This window comes from Melanaphis sacchari, unplaced genomic scaffold, assembly GCF_002803265.2.
Source record: "Melanaphis sacchari strain LSU unplaced genomic scaffold, SCAv2.0 Contig48_pilon_pilon, whole genome shotgun sequence".
Classification (NCBI taxonomy): Eukaryota; Metazoa; Arthropoda; class Insecta; order Hemiptera; family Aphididae; genus Melanaphis; species Melanaphis sacchari.
In genome coordinates, this window is record NW_020271327.1 from 1,343,503 (window position 1) to 1,369,084 (window position 25,582).

Consider the following 25,582-nt stretch of genomic DNA (forward strand, 5'->3'; position numbering starts at 1 on the left):
AAAAATAATGTACCTATAGGTACGCGGGGATTTTTTAAGCTTAAATTAGATCTTCTTTATAATTGAATTTTTTATTATTGTTCTAAAATTAGATCGATGTACTAAATCTTTTTAAATACAAATTGTAAAATTTTACTCATAATTCGTTTAAAAATTAAAATACCTTGAAAAACCAACGAGAAACACATACCTATAAAAATAAATAGTCTACAGATATTGATTCTGATTTCTAACATTAGTTTTATAATATACCTACCATAGTAACAATATTATCATTTTTTATATAACATATTTGATGCAATCGACTAGATACTATTATTCATTTAATTCTTTCAGTCATTCTAATAAAATTCATTAAATATTAAGTTTCTATATATTAAAATATACAAGTCCTACCTACCTACTTTTTCTTCAAAAGCATTAAAATTTAAAAAAAAAAGTCAATATTAGAGGTAATATCATTCATTAATTTTCTTATTATTAGGTAAGGTCACACTGTTCACGCAACGTCCTTCCCATGACCTACACACAAACTCCATAATATCATTGATTTTTCCTATACGTCGTATGTACCAAAGACCCAACCCACCACTCATAATCTATTTCATTTTCACTCTTTATTTTTCCTTAAAATTTTGCATTTTATCTTCTGTAGCTGTGTTGCTAACTTGCTGAAAAGTTTTATTTCTACGACGGTGAAGAAAAACAAGTAAGTGGTACTCTTGTTTAACATATATTAAAGGTTTCGATATTAATTTATCGTAATTTTAATTAAAATACATTTATTTCACATAGTACGCTGATTAAAGTGTCACTTATTTCATTTATTTGAGTTTTGTGTTGAACATTTTGTAAATTCCACGAGAGTCAGAAATGAGAAACGACTCGTGGATTAAGGTGTGTCGGTTGTTTTTAATTTTTATTAGATTTGGAGTCACGTCCATATTACATTTCAATACTTAGATACTTAATATTACACACACTCTATCAAAGTATACTTACCTGTAAGTGTTCATGACCTTTAAATTTTAAGTGAGTTGTATAACTATCTAATACTATTTCTCTATTTTATTCAATGTCACTTGTTATTTGGCCTTTTTTCAAGTTTAAATACCTGTCTACTTATAGGTTGCAGGTATTTTTTGGCGTCTATTCAATATTTAGTATATCACTGTCAAAATTAAAATGAAAAATATAAAAATAAGTATTTTGTATAATCAATAATATTTATTTAAATATATTAACAAATAAGTTTTTGGAATTTCAATAAACAAATAAAAAATATTGATTTATTTTATGGTATATAAATAGTTAAAATAAAATTAAAGTAGTAGTTATATTCTCATAACAAAAATTATCAAATTTATTATTTTTTATTTTTTAGTTATTTGTATTTCTTATAATTTCAAAAACTATTTAGACAATAAACCTACTTATTTATTTTATTTACTATTTATAATTTATAACTACCATATTAGTTAACCATTAAATGCAACATTTATCTTTAAGGTTGTATCATAGATATATGAAATATTTTATCTATTTAAAAATAATTTTTTAATATATAAATAAATATTATTATTTTTTTTTAATTTGGTAGAATTATTTTTACTATGATTACCAATTATTAATGCAATTTAAGTATTAGTAATTTATGAAATGTCTAGAATTTTATCAGTTTTAATTTAGATTATGACCTTTTAATAAAGACATTTATTTAAAACAAAATAAAACTTGATTGATCTATAGACCATAATAATATGTAAACATTATTTAATGAGAGTTGCTTTGAGATCACCAAAATAAGTCCAACAATATAGCTAAAGGTCACCTTGTTGATAACCAATAGTTGTTTGAAATGTGTCAGTAACTCAGAACTCTAGCATTAGTGAGTGTGTTATTTAAAAAAATTGTGACTTTACTGTTTTATATTTTTCTAAATCTATTTCTGTTTCTTGAGTATAATTTTTATTTATTCTTTTATTTTTACAATTCAAAGTAAGTTGATAAAAAGCTATATAGCAATTTTTTGGTTTTTAATTTTCTAATATTATCATATAATACTCATTATTTCGTTTATACTTTATATTACTATATTTTATAGTATTAAGTGTATTTTTAATGAAGTTGTTGACTTAATTTAACAATAGAACTATTAAAGTGTATTTTTATATTTTAGAATTAATAATTATTGATTACTGATAAAGCTTTTATCAGTAATCAATGTTATTTGTATTTTGTTGTTTGATATATTTTATATATATTAATTATAAATCAATAATTTTTATGTTATTTATATTTTTTAATTATCTAATGAAAATTTATCCTCTTTCTCCCAACAATCCCAATAACTCTTTTAAAAATATTTTAATAATAATTCTACTCTAAAATAATAAATAAACAATAGTTTCTCGAAATGTTCATGCTTATATTTATTAATTCTATTTTGATAAAATCGTCTTAATAATTTATTTCTGTTAATAATATGCAACTTTTATCATTAAAATTTAATTTTTTTGTCTGATAATTAAATTGTAAATTTAAATATACATAAAAATATTTAAAAAAAAAGTTTTTTCACATTCATTTTTATAATAAATAATTTTCATACAATATATTAATTACTAGAGAATGGACTTTAATGCCATGAAGAAAAAGAAAAATGTTCTAAAAAAATGATTAAATATCAAAAAAATGCACTTTAAAATATCCTAAAAAAACTTTAAGTGTTTTTAAATTCAATAAAAACACAATTTTGAATAGTTTCATGTAGGTTTAATATTGTTATAACTTAAAATTTTTAAAAAACACATTATAAAAATTTATCTTATATAAAAAAAAAAATGTGTATAGTTATTTGCCGTTATTGCATATTGTTATGTTATCAAGCTTATTTAAGAATTAGGTCATTTCACAGTAACAATATGGTCACAGTCCTTTGATGGGAACTATGTATAGGTATCAGCTGATCTTCATAAAAAAACTAATTTACGAGACAAAATTAAACATTTAAAAAAATTTATATTTAATGTATATTTTTAAAACTTTTATAATTCCAAGCAACAAATGTACTTAAAAAATGACCTAAAAATGCAAAAAAAAAATATAAAATAAAAGTTTTATTTTTAAAGTCTTTGATGTATGAATTGAATTGTGTACTTGGAAAGCATCACTCTATGCCAATTTCTAAAAAATGTATTTTGCATCAAAGTCCGTTCCCTATTAATTACTATTTGTTTTTGACATTACATACTTTTATTTAATACTTAAGTTTAGGAATTTTATATAATACAGTAAATTTTTATTGATATTATATACTTTTAAAAAATGATAAAAAAATTTTTAAAAATCTAGATTAAATGTAGGTAGGTAATAAATTGGATATGAACACAAAATATCATAATTAAGTAGTCACTTTTAATTTAAAATGATTTTACTGCATTATTCTTAAAAACTTATTTTATCTTAGTCTAAACTATATAGTTTTAATAATTTGTCTTAAAGTATATATTATTTAATATAACATTTATTTTGCAGAATATTATCAAAATGACAACCTACTTTGAATATCCATCTGTAGAACTCCAGAATGAACTAAGCAAAATTGCCAATGCCATGGTGGCAGACGGTAAAGGTTTATTGGCTGCCGATGAATCTGTATCAACCATGGGTAAACGTCTTCAAGATATTGGAGTTGAAAATACTGAAGAAAATCGCCGTGCCTACAGACAATTGTTATTTACTGCTGATGAACCTTTAAATGATCGTATTTCTGGTGTTATTTTATTCCACGAGACTCTTTACCAAAAAACTGATGACGGTGTACCATTTGTTGAAATTCTCAAAAATCGTTGCATTATCCCTGGAATTAAAGTTGATATGGGTGTTGTGAACTTATTTGGTTCTGAAGGAGAAACTACCACTCAAGGTAAATTTCAAAAGTAAATAATAATAAAAATGTTTTTAACATATTTCAATACAGGATTGGATGATTTGGCTCAACGTTGTGCTCAGTATAAAAAAGATGGATGTCATTTTGCTAAGTGGCGTTCAGTATTAAAGATTGGTAAGAATATTCCTTCATACCAAGCTATTTTGGAAAATGCTAATGTTTTGGCTAGATACGCTTCCATCTGCCAAGCCAACCGTATTGTTCCAATTGTGGAACCTGAGGTATGTACTTATTTTGAACTATATTTTATTGAAAGTAATTATTATAAATTTTATACTTAATTTTTATAGGTATTGTGTGATGGAGATCACGATTTGGAACGTTGCCAAAAAGTCACTGAAACTGTGCTAGCTGCAGTATACAAAGCTTTGAATGATCATCATGTATACCTTGAAGGTACTATTTTGAAGCCTAACATGGTTACACCTGGACAATCTTTCTCTAAGAAGGCTACAGCTGAAGAAATCGCTAAAGCCACAGTGACAGCTCTTCAACGCACTGTCCCTCCAGCAGTTCCTGGTAATTCTTTAAAAAAAAAAAACAAATAACTTTAATACATTTTTAAATTTATTTCACACTTAACAATTGAATTATTGTTTAGGAATTATGTTTTTGTCTGGTGGTCAAACTGAGGAAGAAGCATCTGTGAATTTGAATGCGATTAACAAGTACAACGCCAAAAAACCATGGGCACTAAGCTTCAGTTATGGACGTGCTCTGCAAGCTTCTGTCTTGAAAGCATGGCAAGGAAAGAAAGAAAATATTAAAACCGCTCAAGATGAACTTCTTAAGAGAGCATTGGTTAGTACAATTCTATATTAATTGAATCCATTTAGATTAATTAATAATTTTTGTTGAATTTTTTTTTTATTTAGGCTAACAAATTATCAGCTCTAGGCAAATACGAAGCTGGTACTATACAGTCTTCTGCTGGTTCTGTGGGACTTTTTGTTAAGGATCATGCCTATTAAACAACAACAAACTACATTTTCATAAATACTATAAAATTTATACATTTTTAAGTCAGTTACCAAATTATGAACACTTATTATAGTAACAGCTTTTCTTCATGTTTTTATTTCACTGTTAGAGAATGTATCAATATTTAAAATATATATTATATAAAAAAAAAAACGTATATTTTGATTTGATTTTTTAGTATACAATATACTGTTTGTTGATTGCTTATAATCATACTATAGAAAAATATAAGAAAGTTTTTGTAATTGTGTGATTGTAGTATACGAATTAAACAAGTGCAGTTAGCTATTACGTTAGAAGTTAAATCTAAATATTTGCACAATGTTTTGAAACTAAAATCTTAGGTTGTACATCATTAAATAATTATTTATTTCTAAGGTAATTGAATTATTTTAGATACTGTGAATTTGTATTCAATTTTAACTTATAAAAAAAAGGTATTATACAAATAAAACAAATTATGCTATGAGAAACAAATATATATATATATAATAATATATATTTTAGATATTAATCATGTAGTTATTATTATTAATATATATTTTTTTTTTAATCTATACTGTATAACATTAAATTGTTATCTTTATCAACTAAATAGGCAGCAATTTTAGCACTTGTTATTGTAAGAAACACTGAAATATGTTATGAAATATCAATAAATAAAATATAATAGCAAAAAATAAGATTTTATTCATATTTATCTATTATGTTTACAATTTACCGCCATGGTTAAGCTATTAGTAATATAAAAATATTAAAGTGTAATTCTTTTGACAAAGAATACATTATTTTGCAAAGCATAGCCTAACTGTTTTGACATTTTAAACACTTGCTTTTTTTAGAAATTGATAAAATTTATTTTTGCCCATAAGAATCAAAGTAATTTGTATATTATATTTTGTATAGTATAGAAAATAATCATGTAAAAATTTGCTAAAAATTTCAATTATCTACATTTCCTTTTTCGAGTTGCATCAAAAAAAAAAAAAAAATTAATTTGACAAAAACTGGATTACTATTTATTTTAATTTTTTTTTTATTCACTCCAGTACTCCACTATATATTATTTGTTGGTTCCTATCACATGAATTCATGATTGGATCCCTGCACTTGGCCCAGTAATTTTCAATAGGTTCCAAATTACATTAGTAGTCATATATTACTTTAAAAATATTTTTGGTTCAAATAAAAAAATCAGTCTATTAATATTATTACAAAACCAATACCATAATACCTATAATAAGGTTTTAAACCACTATTAAAAACAATATTGAGAACGTAAAATAATATCATCTTATTTATCTAACCTATCCTAACCTATAACTACAGAATAAATTATGTGATATAATCATCATGCCAATTTATTGCCTATTTTACATTTATACTACCCTAAAAATACTTAATGTATATTGAGTCATTAATTTAATGTAACTTTTAAGACACATTTATTATTTCATACTTTTTAGAATAATTAAATAATAAAAAAAAATAATATTAAGTTATTAAATAATCACACTTTTTAAAACATAAAATGCTTACTATTTTTTTTTTTTTTTTTAAAGACAAGATGAATTTTTAATTTCTTATTTCAGAATAGAATATTATTTGGAATACATTTTTTTTAAAATTACTTTTTGATTCATAAAAATCAAATTTTGAACGGGTAGTTTATGAGTTATACCTTTTGCGTATTAAAGGTTTAGTGGCTTAAAATAAGTAGAATAGTGTACAGTTGGTACAGAATACCCCCTAAAATATTGAACCGCTACTTCGTTCATGTAAAATTGATTTTTATAGATCGTAATTCGAAATATTCGAATAATATTTTGCTTAGAAATATGAAATAAAGAATGTATGTTCTCATTCAACAAAGTAAAATACTTAAACAATTATAACAATAAAAAATAGTAAAAGTATTTATTAATTTTTTCTAAAAATCTTGTTTTGTATTAACTTCAAATTATACATACAAATATTTTTAAAAACGTTTGTGTTTTCTGAAAAATGTGTGTTACGTTAAAAGGATTACTCCGTACATGTTTAAATGTTCTTTACCTATACTTAAACCATTTTTTAATGGTTACTTGGCGTAAATTCTTTTGAAAAAAAATATTAAAACACTAATTATTGATAAAAAATACAATAAACATGTTTTTAGTTCACTTAAAAATATAAGCAAAATGGGATTGTATGAGAAGGAATGATGCCCTTTAACATTTTTCAAAAGAGTTAAATGACAAAAAAAAAAATTGAGATTTCGAATAGGTATAGAAAATAGGTAACTATAAACTTATTATCGAAAAAATACTGTCTACCATGTTTACGTTTCATATATTTATTAATAATATATGTATAATATAATAATTAATAGATAATTGGCCAAATTATTGTACAAAATACCTAGGTACCTATAAATTATAATTCGTGGTTACTTAAGTGACGAATAACTTCGTTGGCTTTTCGATACGATATATTATTATTTATTTTATTATGCTCAATTTTGATTTTGTTGATTATAACGGTTAATGAGTATAATTGTTTATTATTTTTATGATTTATACATATATATTATAGGTATATATATAAACCTAAATACTTAATATTAATATCGAAAGTTTAATCAATAACATGTCATTACCGGACATTTCTTTGAACAAACCAGATTTAAATCGATTACATCCTATAACTGTATTCACAAAACCTATTCAAGACGGAGTGTTGAATCGTAGTACATTGATCAAAGGACTAACAAACATGATAAGACATGAGGATGATGAGAATTATTTCTGTTTTACTGAGCTTGCTCTAAACAATATGGTAAAATATTTTTTTGGTATATTAACATAATATTATGCTTTAATTCTTGGAGGTTATAGTTTGTCCACTTGCGTCACCAGCATTGTCTGACAATAAGGCCCCTCCGATCATTATAAACTTTCTATAATTAATTTATTGTTATATTAAATTACTAAATATTTTTTATAATTTTTTAAGTACCTAATAATTGTGTTTAAGTTATCATAATTTATGATAATTCTGAAAGTGAAACTATTGCAAAATCGTTATTTGTTGGTTATCGATTGTTGATTCGACTGTTCTAAATTCCTTGATTAAATATTTATATCATATACAATATTTTTTTCTGTATATTATTGTCTAATTTTCTAAGGGAGTAGAGCCGTAAAGGAGAAAGTCCGATCCCGAGATCCCTTCCACTTGTTACGCTACTATGATTTAGTTACTTTCTCATATACCTACCAGCATTATATATTTGTACATGCACTTCAGCACTTGTCACACTACCATCAATCACATGAATATTTTTTAGGATTTAGAAAATATCGACATCGTCGGTGATTATCCATCTTTGAAAAAGTTGGAAGTGCGTCAAAATCTCATACAAGATTTGAGCGCTTTAAATAATCTAACCGAGTTAGAGTACTTAGACGTGTCTCATAATTGTTTGAAACGAATATTAAATTTCAATCCACCGAAAATGTTATACTATGTTGACTACTCAAACAACAATATCGAACAGATGGACGATTTGTCTAATTTTTGGAGTTTAGCATACCTAGATCTATCATACAATACCATCGAACACGTAAACGGGCTATTAGAATTAAAGTGAGAAACACTTATGTGCAATACTTATAATACATTAACCAATATTAAGTAGGCGTCGTCAAATCGGTGAACTTGGAGTTAAATTTAAAACTAAAAATGTATGATATATTAATACTTAACATAGGGAACACAAGATTCTGTTTGTTGCACTTTAACTGCATCTTATTATCATCAACATTTAAGTAATCATTCCTCCAATATAAAATTAGTTTTGAAATTATTCATCTGAAGTTTAAAGTAGGTAAGTAGGTATATTTTTGTCTCGGTTTTTAATATAATTTTATTAAAAACTGTATTTTTTGTAATTTTTTCAAAAGCTTTAGTTATATATGTTTTAATTTTATTTATTCTTATAAAAATAATTAATAACCAGGTTTTTGTTATTTGGTAAAATAATCTAAGTACAATTGATAGGTATTTTGTGTTCCTTGATTTCTAATTATTAGATTTAAAATTTTCCCGAGTAACCTCATTATCTGGTGTTTGTATAATTTATTGTAATCTATAATAACTATAAAATATACTGATCCAGAGTTATATCTACACATTAATTTTTAGTTACTTGACATTTCTAAATTTTTCTCACAATGGTATAAAACACATAAATTATTCACTACCACACTCATTAACGGAAATAAACTTGTCATACAACGATCTAGAATGTATACAATTAGATATGTCTTCAAGTATGTGTGAAATACTCGACTTGTCGCATAACAAATTAAAATCGCTTGATTTTTTAAAAGTAAGTAATTAATTAGATTTTTTAGATTTTAATACATTGTAATCAATAATCATATTATATATTTAAATTTGTATTAAATTGGCTATAATAACAATAAGCAATATACCTAAACCAACACAATACACCTAAACCATAGATTAACGTTTTGTATGTTACCAATCTACCACTATTATAATATAAATACATCAATATTTCAATTTATTATATTATCTACAACTTAAAATAAGTATTAATATACATAGGTCAAGGGTTTTAAAGTTTTAATTTTTCACTCGAATTTTATTGAAAAGTATTACAATATAAATTATAATTATAATAAATATATGTAAATATAATATCATATAAAATATAATTGTTATATCTACATTAGCACATTACTTTTCTTTTAATTATTGCAGTTGCATATAGTTATGAAATCATTAAGTATTTATTAGTTATTACATACACAAATAAATTTGAATTTTGCGTCTTTTACTTTAAAGTAGGTATACTTAAAAAATACAACTTTTTTTTATAAATTTAAAAATTGAAATGTTTTTTTTTATATAAATGCATGTAGCTAATACTTCCAATCATTAAAAATTATTTTTAACATTAATTATTATATTGTATGCACTCTAATAATGTTTTAAAAACAATTATAGAACGCCAAACAGTTGTCAGTATTGAATATACAAACCAACCTGATTAATGATGTAATGCAAATACAATACATAAAGACGTTAACAAATCTTCGTCTTTTAAATGTTGAAAATAACGATTTTACGAAAATAAATATTCACAAGCAATTAATATTTTCAAATAATTTGCCTTTAAAATCAACTATTGATCAGACATTTATAAAAATAGATGACTTGCAGGTAAACAGAGTATAAATATATATATATCTACTGAAATTGTTACACTTTTATTTTTACACATGTCCTTCATTTGTAGCCTAAGGTCATCTTTTTAGAAGCATATTTTTTTTGTGTATCTTAATGAATAATATGGTATAGGTTCACATTATTTCTGTATTTATTATAGACCATAGAGAAAAATAAAAGGATTTCCATAAAATCAGAATATGATATTTCTTTATATTTGAGGATTGAGTTCTTAAATTGTAATTATCTTATTATCTTATTAGAGTATAAATACAAGCACACGTCGCATCACTTTCTCATTATTCTACCATTAATGTAACAAAACAATATGTTATTGTTTATTTATTATAACTTTAAGTTATCAAATCCTTGAATTATTAATTTATTTCTTCTATATTTTTTTTTGTTGGTAAAAATATTTATATGTGTAACATGACTATAAATAAATATTAATAAAACAGGCACTTCGGTAATTAATTTGTATACCAACCTCATATGTAATCAAGTTGTTTTAATAATTAAACCCATTAACTAATTTACTAAACATAAGCGGTTACAGTAATGTAAATAAGTTAAAATTAATATATTATTCATCAACCGGAACGATAAAAAAAATACTAATATTATTTATAAATCTATAAATTTATTTCACTATTTGAAGTAGTAATTTCATTATCCTTATACTGAAATATTTAAATACAAATTAATACACACGGATGTATTTTTATCATTTTTATCTGATGAAATTCTAATGCTTCATATTGATACAAAATAAACTCATCATTAATAGATAATTATTATTTATTAATATGTGTTGATTAAAAACATTAAAATAGGAACTAAATGAAGAAGAAATCTATTCATTGCTTATGGCGGAAAAGAATGCATTAAAATCTACTGTGTTGGAACATTTATCGAGAAGTTATTTTATAGACGCAGGAAGCGACTGTAGATACAATTACCATTTACTTCCAATGATAATTTTGGTCGGTCCACCAAAAACTTACAAGAATGAACTTTTAAATATAATATTAACGAAACATGCTGATAAATTTTATCAAGCAGTTATTTATACAACAAAAGAAATGACGAGTAAAAATATTGTATTAAAAACGATTTCAGTTTCAGAGTTTAGCAGAATGAATTCTTCTGGAGAGTTTGTGTTTAGCTATCAATTTTTAGGGCATTCTTATGGCTTAAGTTAGTAGTAATATGATAATTATACAGATTATTGTGCTTAACTAATTATGAATTTAATAAATAATGATTCATATAATTATAACTATAATTTCATAAATAATTTAGACAAAGATGAATTATCTAAATGTAATTGTGAAAATAAGGTATTAATCACGTTCACAAATTTAGAAGGCGCATTAATTTTAAAAAATAAAGGCTATAATCCAACGTTTGTGTTGATATTACCAGAAGACAAATCATTATACAGAACAAAAATATACAATAGTATACACAAATATTATAATATGAATCAAAACACTTCAATAACTGAAAATGTAAAAATAAAACTAAAAAGTTTTGGTACCTACCTATAATTTTATTATATTATAATTGTCACTTTGATTTTTATGTATAAATAGCTACAAAAGTTAGTATTAAATGAAGGAACAGCTGGACAATATTTTAATGAAACGGACAATAACAGTAGTAGGTATGTTTGCATAATTTGCGATAATTTTAATTTACTTATGATTAAAAATAATAGCTAAAATAGAATTACTAAATTACACATTTACCTATGCAAGTTTAACTTATAATTTTATTTCAGTCCAAATCCTGATCGTTCCTCGATGCAATCAAATGCTGCAATTTGTTCGTTTAAAACTAATATGAATGCTGTTGAAGAAAATAAAACAATTGTACACAGCAATTATGATTTTAAAGATGATTTCAACGATCCGGCTTTGAATGATCCATGTACAATATTTACTAATGAATGTATGAATAATCTAAACATATATCACAATCTTTATGAAAAAAGCTTGAACGTATTTCATTCTTTGGTAAATTTACAGAAATACTTATTGGTATCATTATATATAATATACCTATATTTTGTAAACAGGTATATTTTTAATCTAATATTTTGAAGCAAAATAAGTTCCTATCAAAATACACTGAATAATATTCTGCTTCAAATATGTAATAAAAATATATTTTGTCGTGCTCAAAAAAAAATCTTAGAGCTTACTTTTTTCTTCATATTTACGTTTTTTTTAATTTCACTTAAAATAATGTAAATAATATTTTTTTAAAGTTTGATCATTGATCAGTGTTAATCGATACAAGTATTACTCAGTATATATTTTAAAAAGACTTAATTATGAGACAAAATTTCGTTTATAGGTTTACATTGATAACTTTCATAATGCATCTAGAGAAATAATGACGATTATGATTGACGTTTATAATAAATATCGTAATAATCAAAAGACAAAAATCCAAAATCAACCAAACAAACATACGCTTGAGCACTTACAAGTTCGTCATAAATTGTTATGTGATGAGCTTTACCCTTGAATATTACCAAATATTTTGTACTGTTGAACGTTGTAATAATCCGATAATCATATTCATTCGTACAATATTGCAATAACATAATTAAATTAAACTATATATGTTTAAATTAAAAATATATTTATTTATATTATGAACCATTACACATAAAATATATTATAGGTAGGTACCCTACACATTTTAGATAATATTATTGGTACCTAATAGCCTATGTTCTTCTCATATCAGCAATAAGTTGATTTATATGTATATTATGTAGTAGGTATAAATTCTTTAATATATCTACCTAACGAGATTATTAAACGCCGAGATACCTACCTACTCACTTATCAGCCCCGTGTAGAATTTCTGAATTAATGGTCAGAAGTAGGTATGTTTTGGATAATATTATAATATTATATTTAATATTGTACCAATAAGTCTTTATCTAGTCATGTATGACTTACTTAAGTGTCACAAGTAAGGCTAGGAACTCAAAGAAGTTTGCATGTTTCTCAATAATCATTCAAAACATAGTTAAATAATATAGAAATTTATTTCATGGAACTAGAAGCTCAAAGCAATCATTTTAATTTTGCATATTCAGCTCTTTTCTCCTTTTAAGTGCGTATTTTGTTAAAAAAAAAATTCAAATAATATGTGACATAAAGCATACCTAATATTTTATACGTACCTACTACACAACATTTACTACAAATTTTTTAAAAATTGAAAAAAAATATAGATTAAAATGATCATGTACCTAATTAATAAGTATAGGGTTATGATCTTAATTCTCAATTCATAGAACGGTTTATATTAGCTCTTTATAGATCTTGCACAGGAATATAAATAAGATATTGCTATGATCTTATATATTAATCATAAATATATAATATATATGTGATATCAATATATATTATTATGATAATATAATCTAAGATATTCATAGACAATAAAGATTATGTTCTTACCAAAAATGAACTGATTAGCTATTGGCGACACTGTCAACGTTTGTTTATATAATACGAAGGCACAATATACATAACAGCAATACAGCATGCTATAAAAATTAAAAATGCTAAATTTTAAATCCTTTAGTAAAAGTAAATTTTAAATTTGTTAATACACCGATGTATTTGAGATTGAAGAGGAGTAAATATCATAAATTGGAGTTAATGTTGAAATCAGAAATCTAAATTTCAAAATAAAACATTATATATACAAGGTCTTACCGCAGTATATATTTCACAAATCAATCGAATTTCAAAATCGTTCAAGAAAATTCATTAGAATTTTTATTTTTGATCACAAGTACCTATCAACCATCATAAAATTATCATTATAAAATGTGTTTAATAAGTATTTTATATTTTAAGCTTGTAGCCCAAATAAACATATCTACATCAACATTGAATTCTGAACACCAAATTTAACTTATACTTGACAGTTATTAAGAATAATCAACAACAAAGAGAATTCAAACATGGGTGTTCCTGCTTTTTTTAGATGGTTGACTAGAAAATATCCATCAGTTATTGTCAATTGTATTGAGCAAAAAGTATGACATTTTTTGTTGATAGGCTGGCAAAGTATGTTAGTAACCTATTTTATTTTAGTCGACAGATATAAACGGCGAACAAATTCCAATAGATTCAACCTTGCCAAATCCAAATGGTATTGAATTTGACAATTTATATTTGGATATGAATGGAATTATACATCCTTGTACACATCCTGAAAATAAGTAAACATTTTATACATATAAATATATGACTCAAATTAATAAATCATTAAAACTGTATTTATTTTTTAAAGACCTGCTCCAAAAGATGAGGATGAAATGATGATAGCAATATTTGAATGTATTGATCGTTTATTTAGAATTGTGAGGCCTCGTAAAATTTTGTATATGGCTATTGATGGTGTGGTAAGTTATTTTATATTTTTATTTTTGTTATTAATAATCCGTTTTTAATATAATAAGTAATTTAAATATAAATATTAATTTTTAGGCTCCCAGAGCTAAAATGAACCAACAGAGATCAAGACGTTTTAGAGCATCCAAAGAGACAACAGAAAAAGCTGAAGAATTAGCTCGTGTAAGAAAGAATCTTATTGAAGCTGGTGCCATATTACCACCTGAGAAACAGAAAGGAGAACATTTTGACAGCAACTGCATTACACCTGTATGTTAAATATTGATAATAAATACTAAATTATATAATAATACGTTTTAAGATTGGTAGAGCTTATGAGATTTTAAATAAAATCTATAATATTTAAATTTGTTAAACTATTTGAAATTTACATTGATTAAATCCTAACCAATTTGTTTTAAATTTCAATATTATTTATTAATATACTTTTTATTTAAAGAGTGTTATGAATACACAGTAATTTTTTATTCTTCAGTAAGATCTGTCTCTCTATCTTAATTAATATCATATTTTTTTTTGTCAAATTGTAACAATGAAAATAGATAATTTTACTAAATTAAAAAACAAATATAATTTTTTACATTTTTAACATTGATTAATACATACTTTGTTTAGACAAGGGCGATAGGAGAAAAACAGAAAAACTATTGTTACTGTAGTTTCATTGTGTATTATAAATTTACAATATAAGTGTTTTAAAAAATTATAAATAAACCTTTATTTAAATTAAAATATTATTTTAGGGAACACCATTTATGGATAAACTATCTGCTTGTTTACATTATTATGTTCATGATCGGTTAAACAACGACCCTGGATGGAAAGGAATCAAAGTGATATTGTCTGATGCTAATGTTCCAGGGGAAGGTGAACACAAAATAATGGATTTTATAAGAAAACAAAGAGGTACAAATAAAATTTTTATATTTTTTATATTTAACATTAAAAATTTTGGTTTAACTTGATTTATATATTTTAATTTTCAGCACAACCTAATCATGATCCAAATACACAACACGTTCTTTGTGGTGCTGATGCTGATCTTATTATGTTAGGACTTGCAACCCATGAGCCAAATTTTACAATAATTAGAGAAGAATTTAAACCCAATCAACCCAAGCCTTGTGATATGTGTGGTCAAATGGGTAATAATATATTTGTAAAATCATTAATCTGTCATTAGTATTCTCATTATAGTAGTTTTCAGCAAAAGTGACCCTTGACGTTACTACGACTGGTGGATGTTTTTACACAGGGTTTACTAAACAGATGCGAACAAAGCGCAGTAAATTTAAATTAATTACTCATTTGTGTATATTATAAAATTAATTAAATGCTGTAATTTAAGTGCCAATTTGGAGAACCATTGTTTTTCTGAAATAATACTAGTTTTGTCACTGTCGAGGCCATTTTTGCTGAAATCTACTATAGTATGTTGAAAACCATTTGTTTATTACTTGATTCATCTTATACTATTTATACAATCAATATGTATCGAAATATACTTTTGTAAATATAACGATTGTACAAATAATAATTGAGAAAAACAATGAGTGCTCACTCAACACCAATGGCGGGATGTTGCATAGCTATATTAATAATGAGTTAATATTTTTAATTCACTGTTATCTCTGTCTACTTTACCGATTGTAATTATATGGTTGAAATCAAAGTATAATAACTCACTATACAAATTATTAAAAACAGATTTATTCTATTCAAAAGCTATGAAGTATGGAGACAACTTTTTTTGTTTTCACTTTTTGTTCTTATGACAGAAAACTGAGAAAATCAAAAAATAGCTAGTTTAGTATTGAACCCTATTAATATTTTAGAATATTATCATTTTATTAATACTTAATAATATGTTTAGGACATGAAATTAAGGACTGCCAAGGTTTAGAAAGGGAAGTATTCAATGATGGATCAACTATAGAATTTTCAGCTGATGTTCAGTTCATATTTGTACGTTTGAATGTGTTACGTGAATATTTAGAACGAGAATTGGAAATGCCTAACTTACCCTTTAAATATGAATTTGAACGAGCTCTTGATGATTGGGTGTTTATGTGTTTTTTTGTTGGTAATGATTTTTTGCCTCACTTGCCTTCATTAGAAATACGGGAAAATGCAATTGATCGTCTTGTTTCTTTATATAAAAAAACTGTGTACAAAACTGGGGTAATTGTTTTATAATTAAATATAATATAATATATCCTTTTGTAACTTATATTTAAATATTTAAACTATTTTTATTTTCAGGGATTCTTAACTTCAAATGGCGATGTGAATTTAGAAAGAGTACAATTAATAATGTCTGATTTGGGTATGGCTGAAGATGAAATATTTAAAAAAAGGCAACAAACTGAGAAAATGTTTGCTGATAGAAACAAATTGAAAAAACGACGTGAAAAGCGAGATAAATTAATGCGTTCAAAGAGTGCTCCTAATTTTGTCCTGGGGGGTCAATATGCACCAACAGTAATTATAACATTTTATTAATAAGACTAACCTTTTTTATTTCTATTATTGAATTAATTACATTTGTTAATATTTATTTTAGGCACCAAATACAGCATTTTCAATATCCAATCCAAGACAAACTGTTGATGATATGAGGAGACAAAGTGTAGTTAGTATTTAAAGTATATTTATGGTAAAATATATTGGCAAGTTTTATTGATTTATATTACTTTTTATCTAATAGGGTAATGAAAATAATCAAGGAGTGAAACGGAAAAGAGATGATGATGAATCATCGGACGAAGAACAAGAAATACCTGATGAAGTTCGTTTATGGGAAGATGGTTTTAAGGAACGTTACTATGAATCTAAATTTGATGTAGACAGGACAAACAGTGGTTTCCGACATAAGGTGGCTTTAGAGTATGTGCGTGGTCTTTGTTGGGTTCTCCAATATTATTATCAAGGTTGCCCTTCTTGGAAATGGTATTTCCCTTATCATTATGCACCTTTTGCATCTGACTTTCTTAATATATCTGCAGTATCCACAAAATTTGAGAAAGGAACTGTTCCAGTATGTTTTTTTTATAATTTTTTATAATAATTCATTACTTAATAATTATCAATGTTTATGATTTTGTTTATAGTTCCGTCCATTAGAACAACTTATGAGTGTTTTTCCTGCAGCCAGTAGCAAACATGTACCTCAACCTTGGGCTATTTTGATGAGTGATCCAGTGAATTATTTTTAATACCAATACTTTATATGATTAAAAGTATATATTTTTTTATAATAGAAATATTTAATTCATAGGAATCAACTATAATTGATTTTTATCCAGTGGACTTCAAAATTGATTTAAATGGTAAAAAGTTTGCTTGGCAAGGTGTTGCACTATTGCCATTTGTTGAGGAAGCAAGACTACATAAAGCCTTGGAACCATATTATGATCTTTTAACTTCTGAAGAAAGTATGTAAACAACGTTTATATTTATTATATATTTTATTAGTGCTTTAAAACATTATACTTTGTTAATTAAAAGAATTCAATTCAACTTTCAAAGCAAAAATAGTTATTTTAATTTAGTTCCATAATAATTACTAGTTTTTTTTTAGTTTTTTTGTAATTAATAATAATTCATGTATTATTAATATGTTGTGAAATATCATCTTTCATTTTAAAACAATGAAATATTTTCATTAAAACGTGCATACATTTCAGTGGTGTCAGTAAAATTCTATTATCATTCACTGTGGCTGTAAATTGTGTCTGGTTACATTTATACGCTAGCACTGCAATGTATGCCTTTATAGTAGGTCAATATCTTTTACTGATATTCTTCAATTGATTTATATGTATGATAACTTTTACATGTTTTTTATTTTAACAAAGTTAATTGAAAAAAATTAACATTAAGTAAATTGTCTATCATCTATTTAAATAAATAATAATAACCTCTTAAATGTTTATGCTATGTAACTAAGGTATGTTAAAAATATATTTTTTGGAATTTATTTACATTGTCCTACCAATGTTTAATGTGGTTTTAATATATTTAATTATTTTTTAATTAAAAAATAGTCATTTTATGGAATCTTCTTTATTTTTTATTTTTAATTTAAATATTAACAATTAGGACGACGAAACGTAAAAGGCATGGATCGTTTGTACATTCAACAAGATAATTCCAAGTATGAATTGCTTAAAGATTTGTATCTAGATAAAGCTAACTATGAAAACTCAACATCTGTACTTATTGATGGTATGGAAGGGAAAGTTATGTTGGCTGATGACTGTGTTAAAATAGGAGGGTAATTAAAATTCAGTTATTTAATCACTGTTGAATACATTTAATTATCTAATATGAATTATTTTAGATCTCTTCCATCCCCAGTTATGGGATTAAATGTTGTGAGATCAAATCAAGTTATATGGTATGTTTCAAATGTTACTTTCCTGTGCTTTGTAAAATATTTTCTCATAGAATTTTTTTTAGTGTGAAATTTGAAGATCCTAAGTATGGAGATGATTATATATTTGAAGCTATTCGCCTTCGAGGTGTTGTGTAAGTTTAGTTTTCTTTTATTAGAAATGAAGTATTTTTTTTTAATTAATTTTTTTGTGTAGAGAACCACCTAGAGTATTAAAGCCAAAGCATTTGTCTGATGAACAATCTCGTTCTTGGAGACCTATGATTGGTATGACCCATTCAAATCAACGTGGAAGGCTTGCAATATCCGGTCATAGAACAGTTTCGTATGTATACATTTTTAAAAGTTTTTGTTTAAATAATGATAACAATTTTATTTTTAGGCATTATGTACCCAGAAATGCAAGTAACATACCTAGAAATACAAGTAATTATGGTTCTGTCCCTCCACCACAAAGTAATTGTCACTAATTTATTGCTAAAATTGAGTAATTTACTTTATTAGACTAATTGATCTCTATTTTTAGATTATCGAAACAATGGTCGTCAAAATGACTATTCAAATTCTAGGCGTCCGGGTAATAATTGGCATGCAAATCAAAACCAATTCCCACAAAATAATCAGAATACTAACAGAGCCAATTATGGTCATCAACAAAATAGTTCATATAGATCAGACAATAATGCATATCCAAACTATGGAACTCAACATACATCTGATCAACAATCTATGCGCAGAAATGATAGACCAGGATATTATTCTACTGGTTATCAAGCTAATAATCCTCAGTTAGTAATTTTTTTTAACCATAATTATTCCCAACAATAAAATAAAATTTTTGTATTGTAATCTAGGCCTAGACAATCTTTTAATGGTAATGTAGGTCCGATTAGAGGATCACAAAATAATCGTTATCAACCATATAACCATACTACCCAAAGAGTAAGTGTTGAATTGAAGCTTAATAAATATATTATTTATTTATTGATAATTTTTTTTACTTTTGTATTTAACAGGGTGGTCCAAGGCCTCATGGTTACAACTATCGTGGAAATTATTGACAACAAAATTAAATTATCAAATTGTATTAATACTTTTTTTCATAAATTTTAAAGTATGCTAGAAATGGATCCTCCAATATTGTTGAAATTCAAATTTTATAATATACATATTATATGCATAACTTATAATTGATTTATATAATGTAGTGACTAGGTAAAATTTTTGATATTTACCATTTTTTTTTTTTTTTGTAATAGACTTAATTTTGTTTTAGTACCACTATCATTGGTAATTTTATTATTGAAAAAATTGTTTATTACATATATTTTTTTTAAATTTAAATTCAAATAAACTGATTTAAAAGAAAATTTATGATTACATTTGGCCATGCTTATCTTTTAAGTGTTATACATAAATGTTGATACTTGTTTGTTATTGCTCTACCACCAAAACATGTTTTTGTATAATGTAAAAAACTTTTTAATAAAATAATAATGAATAATGATAATAATATTATATATTATATTACTTATAAATTATTATTATAAGTAAGACTTTACCCTAATTAACTCTTAAGACCCTTTAATTATCATTTCTTGGTGACCAGTCACACATTTAAATTAATGCCAATATAAATTTCATACTTACAAACAATAGTATGAAATAATAAAATGCAATTAAACAATTTTAATTAAGATAAAACTTTCTTAAATGTAAATATTGAAAAAAATAAAATTTTGAATTTTTAGACACTACAGGCGAATAGTCAAGTACTCCCTGATAGTAAGATTATACATTTTTTCTATCCATGCTGAGTAAATTATCTGTGTACAGTGAATCCAACGCTCCTTCACAATAGTCAGCCACTGATTATGTTTATTAAATTGAACAGAGAATAGTATGCCTAAATGTCTTATGGACACAATGTAAGATAGAGAATCAACTTATACAAGGCTCCTTTTATGGTTCAATTGAGAATAAGAAAAATTAAAATTTTATTTTAATAATTTTGTCTTTTTTTGTTGATAAAAACATTTATTAGATAGTACAAAACTACAAACAATGATTTGAAAATGATTATATTTTACTTAAATCACATAAACCAAATAACCGTGCTGTTTTTTCTATTTATGGATTTTAAACTTCAAATTGAATATTTATTTTTTGACATAGAGATAACTTGAAATGTTTTACATGAAAAATATTTATGAAAGAATTATCTGCCAAAGGTATATGATTTTTTTAAAAAGTTATGTTGGCATAGGAATCTTAGGATTAAGTATAAAGTATATTGTATATGTTAAGATAATAAGAAAACAAAATTATTGTTTGATTATAATAGACACATAGTTTTATTAATAAAATATAATACAATTGATTTCTATTTACCATTTAACAATTCATAAATTTGTCCACCATCCAATTACTCCTAAACCAGGTTCTCTTACTGTGCCAACAATTGAATACGGTGATTTTGATTTTGATGTTGCTATCTCACCAGTATCTAAAAGCCCGCTGTCTACTCCAGGATGCGTATCAATAAACTGTTCAGAAACGACACGAAACCTAACTGTTTCACCGATGTCCATATGCAATTCAACTGTATCGCCACAGTTGTCATATTCCCACACCCACACTTTGTCTTTATTATCAAAGCGACTAGGGTTTTGCATGTTTGCTGCTGGCACAAAAATGTCCTCAAAAAAACCAGTCGTTAGTACAGCTCCATCTGAACTGGAGCTCTTCACTTTGCCAATGAGTATTTCTTCGACAAACGGTCTACAACATGAGAAATATGGAGTGTAACAATTTAATTGTCAATGTATAATTTGAGAAAGAACTTGGGTGTTCCCAAAATTTGAAAATAGCTCTATTATAATTGAAGGGTGAAAATACAAAACATACTTTGGTCAAAATTTACAAAATCAAGTTATGAATTGAATTAATAAGAAGCTAATGGAAAATAATCAAGAGATCAATAGGAATCGGAAGGATAGATTAAAATGTACTGCTTTCTGCTCAAATAAAATGTATTAGTTAATCCAAAACAAACCTTTTCCATATATTTAAATAATCAAAACATAATTTTTCTAGTTGTATACCTAATTATTTCTTATGTAAAAAGAATAGATATTACCCAGTAACTATACCAAAACAAACTGTTTTTTATGTTAAAACCTTCAAGTGTAGAGAAATAAAATGGTTAATTCAAAACTAACTAAATTAATGGAAATAATACTTTTTAGATTATTGTTTGAAATGCTAAAAAAGTTTTTAAATAAAAAATTAATAATTTGAAAAAAGTCAAAACCACTATAACTCTTTTTACATAACATTTATTAAGCTTCAATTTAACTTACATTGGCTTTAGAAGAAGAAATACAGAAAATTGCTTCTTCTGAAAAATCAGTATTTGGCAATAATATATTTTTGATTTTCATTTCTCAATATATGTTCCAGTTGGTTTAATTGGCCAGATGAAACTAATTGTTCTTATTTTTTATTAATAAGTTAATATCTGTGGTCATAATAATTCATAAAATATATGATTATTGAATGTAATGATGAAGAATGATGAAGTTGCTCGCCGTGTAATTTAGGTGTTCTTAATCGTTATTGCATTTTGAACTCTTTATAGTATTAACTTTAATCTTAGACTCTCAAGCACATACACAATCAAGAAACTTTTTTGATATAGACTATTGTTTAAAATTAGATGTTATTTTAAAAAGGTATTACAATAACGAAAATAAGCTAAAAGAATTTCCTAGTATATTTTTTTTTTAAAATTAAAACTACACCCTTACACCAAACAAAATAGTGTCACGATAAAATCTTATCCACATACTATCGAGTAACCATCTACAGACTCCCTAGGGGTTTCAGGAACACCCAGCAAAATTTATAATTACCAGATCAATCTTATTATTGAGCCCCCGAAGGAGGCAACTGAGTGCCGACTATGACATTGTTGGTACACACCTGAAGACGATGAATCTAAATCGCACCTTGGAAAAATACGCTCCTTCGCTAGGGTATATTATTGAATCACCGATTTCCAAAATGTCGAACAACGAAAGGCACAAGCCAACATTCATTACTACTTTGTTGGCGAGCATTGAATTGAGGTGTATGACGATCCGGGACATTTGATCATCTTCTAAATGAGTCGGTTGTACCTTCACGACCTCTTCGAATTCACTAACGATAAACATCTCAATAATTCAATTATCTTATACCTTAGATCATAATAAAAAAATGTATATCAGGGATCTGTCTCATTTCTTAAATTAACGAACGTCGTGCAATCTCCTTTTTAAGCATAAATATTAAATATTGAATAACATAACTTAAAGTTTAAACTTATAAACATAACCTAACAAGTAACAAGTAACGGGCAATGGCTTTAATAATGTAACACGGCGTCTAATTACTTGTAGGGTTTGCGTACTATTATCACAAAATAATGCTATTATCATAACACATTTGTTTTGTGTTGTTATTAATGTTATCATTTGTTGACGAGTTGAGCACGATACTCGTATACCATGTGAATACTGAGTACTGAGTAGTGACTGCGAAGATAGAGTTGATAGTGAATCGAGAATTCGAGAATATCATTCGTTTCATTCATCTACTCAGCGTTTGTGCAGCGTCCACACTCCACATAGTTAGTCATTTTATTGTTAATACTTACGGAATTCAAAATGCCTGTAAACTATAATAAAAAAAAGTTAGGTAAAAAGATGAAGAAGACTCCAAATGTTACGTGGTAAGTATTTTATTCTTTTAAATTGTTTTTAGTATGAACAATATGCACACATTATTTTTAAAATTTATGTGAATCTTGTTGTATCTCCAAAAATGATCACTGTTTAGCATTGTATTATTATTAGAAACGATGAGCATTAACCAGTGTACTAGATTTACTTGATACATTAATTAATATCATTGTTCTGGTTCGGTGTACAATTAGTTAATAGGTTTTGATTACAAAATATAATGCTTTAATATACCTAGTTGTTTTTTAGAAATATTATGTTGACTTATGTTAAAACGATCAGAAATTGCATAATTTAAAATATTTAAAACAATGTTTTTATATGTCCCTATAAGTTTTGTAAATTAACGTTGAGTATGTAATAAGTAATAACTAGTAAGTATTTATTATTTAAATGATTGCTTACATTAAATGTAAAACCAGACCTAATAGTTAGTTTTGTTTTAAAATCATATTATTATCATTTTCTTTAATTTAAATCTATATTGGTGTTGTTTGAATTTAGTCCTCTCATAAAAGATCATTGGAATGATAAGGTATCAGTTGCTAAGAATTTAAGTAACTTTGGACTGACAAATAATCCTAGCAAATCCATTTTAACGGGTTTCATCAATACTCAACCACAAATACAAGGTGAAGAAGTAAAAGAACAAAATAAAAAGGTCAGTAAAACAATTATGTTAGCATTAATACTAATTAATTTATGAAAATAAGCTAGTATTAGTGAAACTTATTGAGTAAGTATAATAAAAGATATTTTTCTTTTAGCGTAAAAGAGAAGCAAATCAACCACAAGTTGTCAAACTATTAGAAGAACAAGCAAATAAACCTACAGGAATCAAGCAAATAACATTACCTCCTGGCACAATAAAGTTCATCACCTATCTTATGGAAAAATATGGAGACAATTATAAGGTTAATAACTTAATAAAATTAGCTTACCAATACAATTCAATATTGATATTGATATATATATAAAAAAAATGCATTTCCAAACTTTTCTTTGTTGTGTTATTCATGTGATTAATATTATCAAATATTAATAATGTATAGAAAATATTATATTATTCTTATTCTAAATCATAACATCAAAAAACATTTTCAACATAGTAATGATATCAATAAAATTAAACTAAAACTATGCAAATTAAAAATAATATTTTGTCATAGCATCTAATATGATAAAATTATGATAAGAGTTAAACATAAGCTTTGCAATAAATAATAAATATATTAATTTTAAATCCTGCTTCTATTAAGTTGCATTTATAAATATTGAATATTATATATTACAGGAGATGACAAAGGATCCGAAAAATGTTTACCAAATGACATGGAAACAAATACGTGCAAAAATTTTAACATTCAAAAGCATAAAGGCTTATGAGCATTTAATGCCACGACCAATAGCCGATTTATAATTTAATTTTTGTTATTTATAATCTTAATTAAAAAATAAGTCATTTGAATTTTTTTTAAATTATTTGTTAAAAAAAGTATACACAAGTTGATTTTAACATGACACCAAATATTTCAGTAAATAAACATTTTTTTTCCATATATTTATAAATGCTTTAAGTTCTATATCTTCCATATTTTAGAATTAAACATTCTAATTGACATTAATTAAATGACAAGATACATTATAGTCATAAGATATAAATATAAACCCAGATCTAATTTATAGTTATATTTAACTATCTAAAAAATTGTATTCTCAATATTCTTTTTAAATTATTGTAGTCACACCTCATATTTAATTATTCTTTTTAATAATA

General features: G+C 25.1%; 4 protein-coding genes across 4 annotated transcripts; 3 read left to right on the plus strand and 1 right to left on the minus strand.

The window, feature by feature from the left end:
- Window positions 1-564: 564 nt before the first annotated feature.
- LOC112598536 (fructose-bisphosphate aldolase) lies at window positions 565-5,009 on the plus strand. The gene is made up of 6 exons (XM_025345037.1): window positions 565-709; window positions 3,538-3,928; window positions 3,983-4,173; window positions 4,243-4,471; window positions 4,554-4,753; window positions 4,828-5,009. Exons 2-6 carry the CDS (start codon window positions 3,550-3,552, stop codon window positions 4,921-4,923), a joined length of 1,095 nt encoding a protein of 364 aa, XP_025200822.1. The 5' UTR covers window positions 565-709; window positions 3,538-3,549; the 3' UTR covers window positions 4,924-5,009.
- Window positions 5,010-13,740: 8,731 nt separating this feature from the next.
- On the plus strand, window positions 13,741-20,232 carry LOC112598513 (5'-3' exoribonuclease 2 homolog). Its single transcript, XM_025345012.1, has 21 exons — window positions 13,741-13,999; window positions 14,065-14,246; window positions 14,305-14,432; window positions 14,504-14,615; window positions 14,701-14,874; window positions 15,369-15,531; window positions 15,612-15,770; window positions 16,499-16,806; window positions 16,888-17,106; window positions 17,189-17,257; window positions 17,333-17,662; window positions 17,736-17,825; window positions 17,903-18,059; window positions 18,727-18,901; window positions 18,968-19,024; window positions 19,087-19,155; window positions 19,218-19,346; window positions 19,404-19,477; window positions 19,548-19,809; window positions 19,876-19,963; window positions 20,038-20,232. The coding sequence occupies exons 2-21, from the start codon at window positions 14,172-14,174 to the stop codon at window positions 20,080-20,082; spliced, it is 2,883 nt and encodes a 960-aa protein (XP_025200797.1). The 5' UTR covers window positions 13,741-13,999; window positions 14,065-14,171; the 3' UTR covers window positions 20,083-20,232.
- A 1,113-nt stretch (window positions 20,233-21,345) lies between these two features.
- LOC112598416 (DNA-directed RNA polymerase III subunit RPC8) lies at window positions 21,346-23,448 on the minus strand. The gene is made up of 2 exons (XM_025344860.1): window positions 23,006-23,448; window positions 21,346-21,802 (listed from the first exon to the last, which is right to left on the minus strand). Exons 1-2 carry the CDS (start codon window positions 23,236-23,238, stop codon window positions 21,424-21,426), a joined length of 612 nt encoding a protein of 203 aa, XP_025200645.1. The 5' UTR covers window positions 23,239-23,448; the 3' UTR covers window positions 21,346-21,423.
- A 120-nt stretch (window positions 23,449-23,568) lies between these two features.
- On the plus strand, window positions 23,569-25,364 carry LOC112598417 (nucleolar protein 16-like). The gene is made up of 4 exons (XM_025344861.1): window positions 23,569-23,795; window positions 24,310-24,466; window positions 24,573-24,719; window positions 25,100-25,364. Exons 1-4 carry the CDS (start codon window positions 23,731-23,733, stop codon window positions 25,223-25,225), a joined length of 495 nt encoding a protein of 164 aa, XP_025200646.1. The 5' UTR covers window positions 23,569-23,730; the 3' UTR covers window positions 25,226-25,364.
- Window positions 25,365-25,582: the final 218 nt, after the last annotated feature.

Excerpts from the sequence above, each read along its gene's own strand:
- LOC112598536 (XM_025345037.1), top strand. The coding sequence starts at position 3,550 with ATGACAACCTACTTTGAATATCCATCTGTAGAACTCCAGAATGAACTA. Across the intron at positions 3,929-3,982 it reads AGGAGAAACTACCACTCAAG|GATTGGATGATTTGGCTCAA; the intron begins GTAAATTTCAAA and ends ATTTCAATACAG. Across the intron at positions 4,754-4,827 it reads AACTTCTTAAGAGAGCATTG|GCTAACAAATTATCAGCTCT; the intron begins GTTAGTACAATT and ends TTTTTTATTTAG.
- LOC112598513 (XM_025345012.1), top strand. The coding sequence starts at position 14,172 with ATGGGTGTTCCTGCTTTTTTTAGATGGTTGACTAGAAAATATCCATCA. Across the intron at positions 14,247-14,304 it reads TCAATTGTATTGAGCAAAAA|TCGACAGATATAAACGGCGA; the intron begins GTATGACATTTT and ends ATTTTATTTTAG. Across the intron at positions 19,156-19,217 it reads ATTCGCCTTCGAGGTGTTGT|AGAACCACCTAGAGTATTAA; the intron begins GTAAGTTTAGTT and ends TTTTTTGTGTAG.
- LOC112598416 (XM_025344860.1), bottom strand. The coding sequence starts at position 23,238 with ATGTTTATCGTTAGTGAATTCGAAGAGGTCGTGAAGGTACAACCGACT. Across the intron at positions 21,803-23,005 it reads TTTAGATTCATCGTCTTCAG|ACCGTTTGTCGAAGAAATAC; the intron begins GTGTGTACCAAC and ends CTCATGTTGTAG.
- LOC112598417 (XM_025344861.1), top strand. The coding sequence starts at position 23,731 with ATGCCTGTAAACTATAATAAAAAAAAGTTAGGTAAAAAGATGAAGAAG. Across the intron at positions 23,796-24,309 it reads AAGACTCCAAATGTTACGTG|TCCTCTCATAAAAGATCATT; the intron begins GTAAGTATTTTA and ends GTTTGAATTTAG. Across the intron at positions 24,720-25,099 it reads AATATGGAGACAATTATAAG|GAGATGACAAAGGATCCGAA; the intron begins GTTAATAACTTA and ends TATATATTACAG.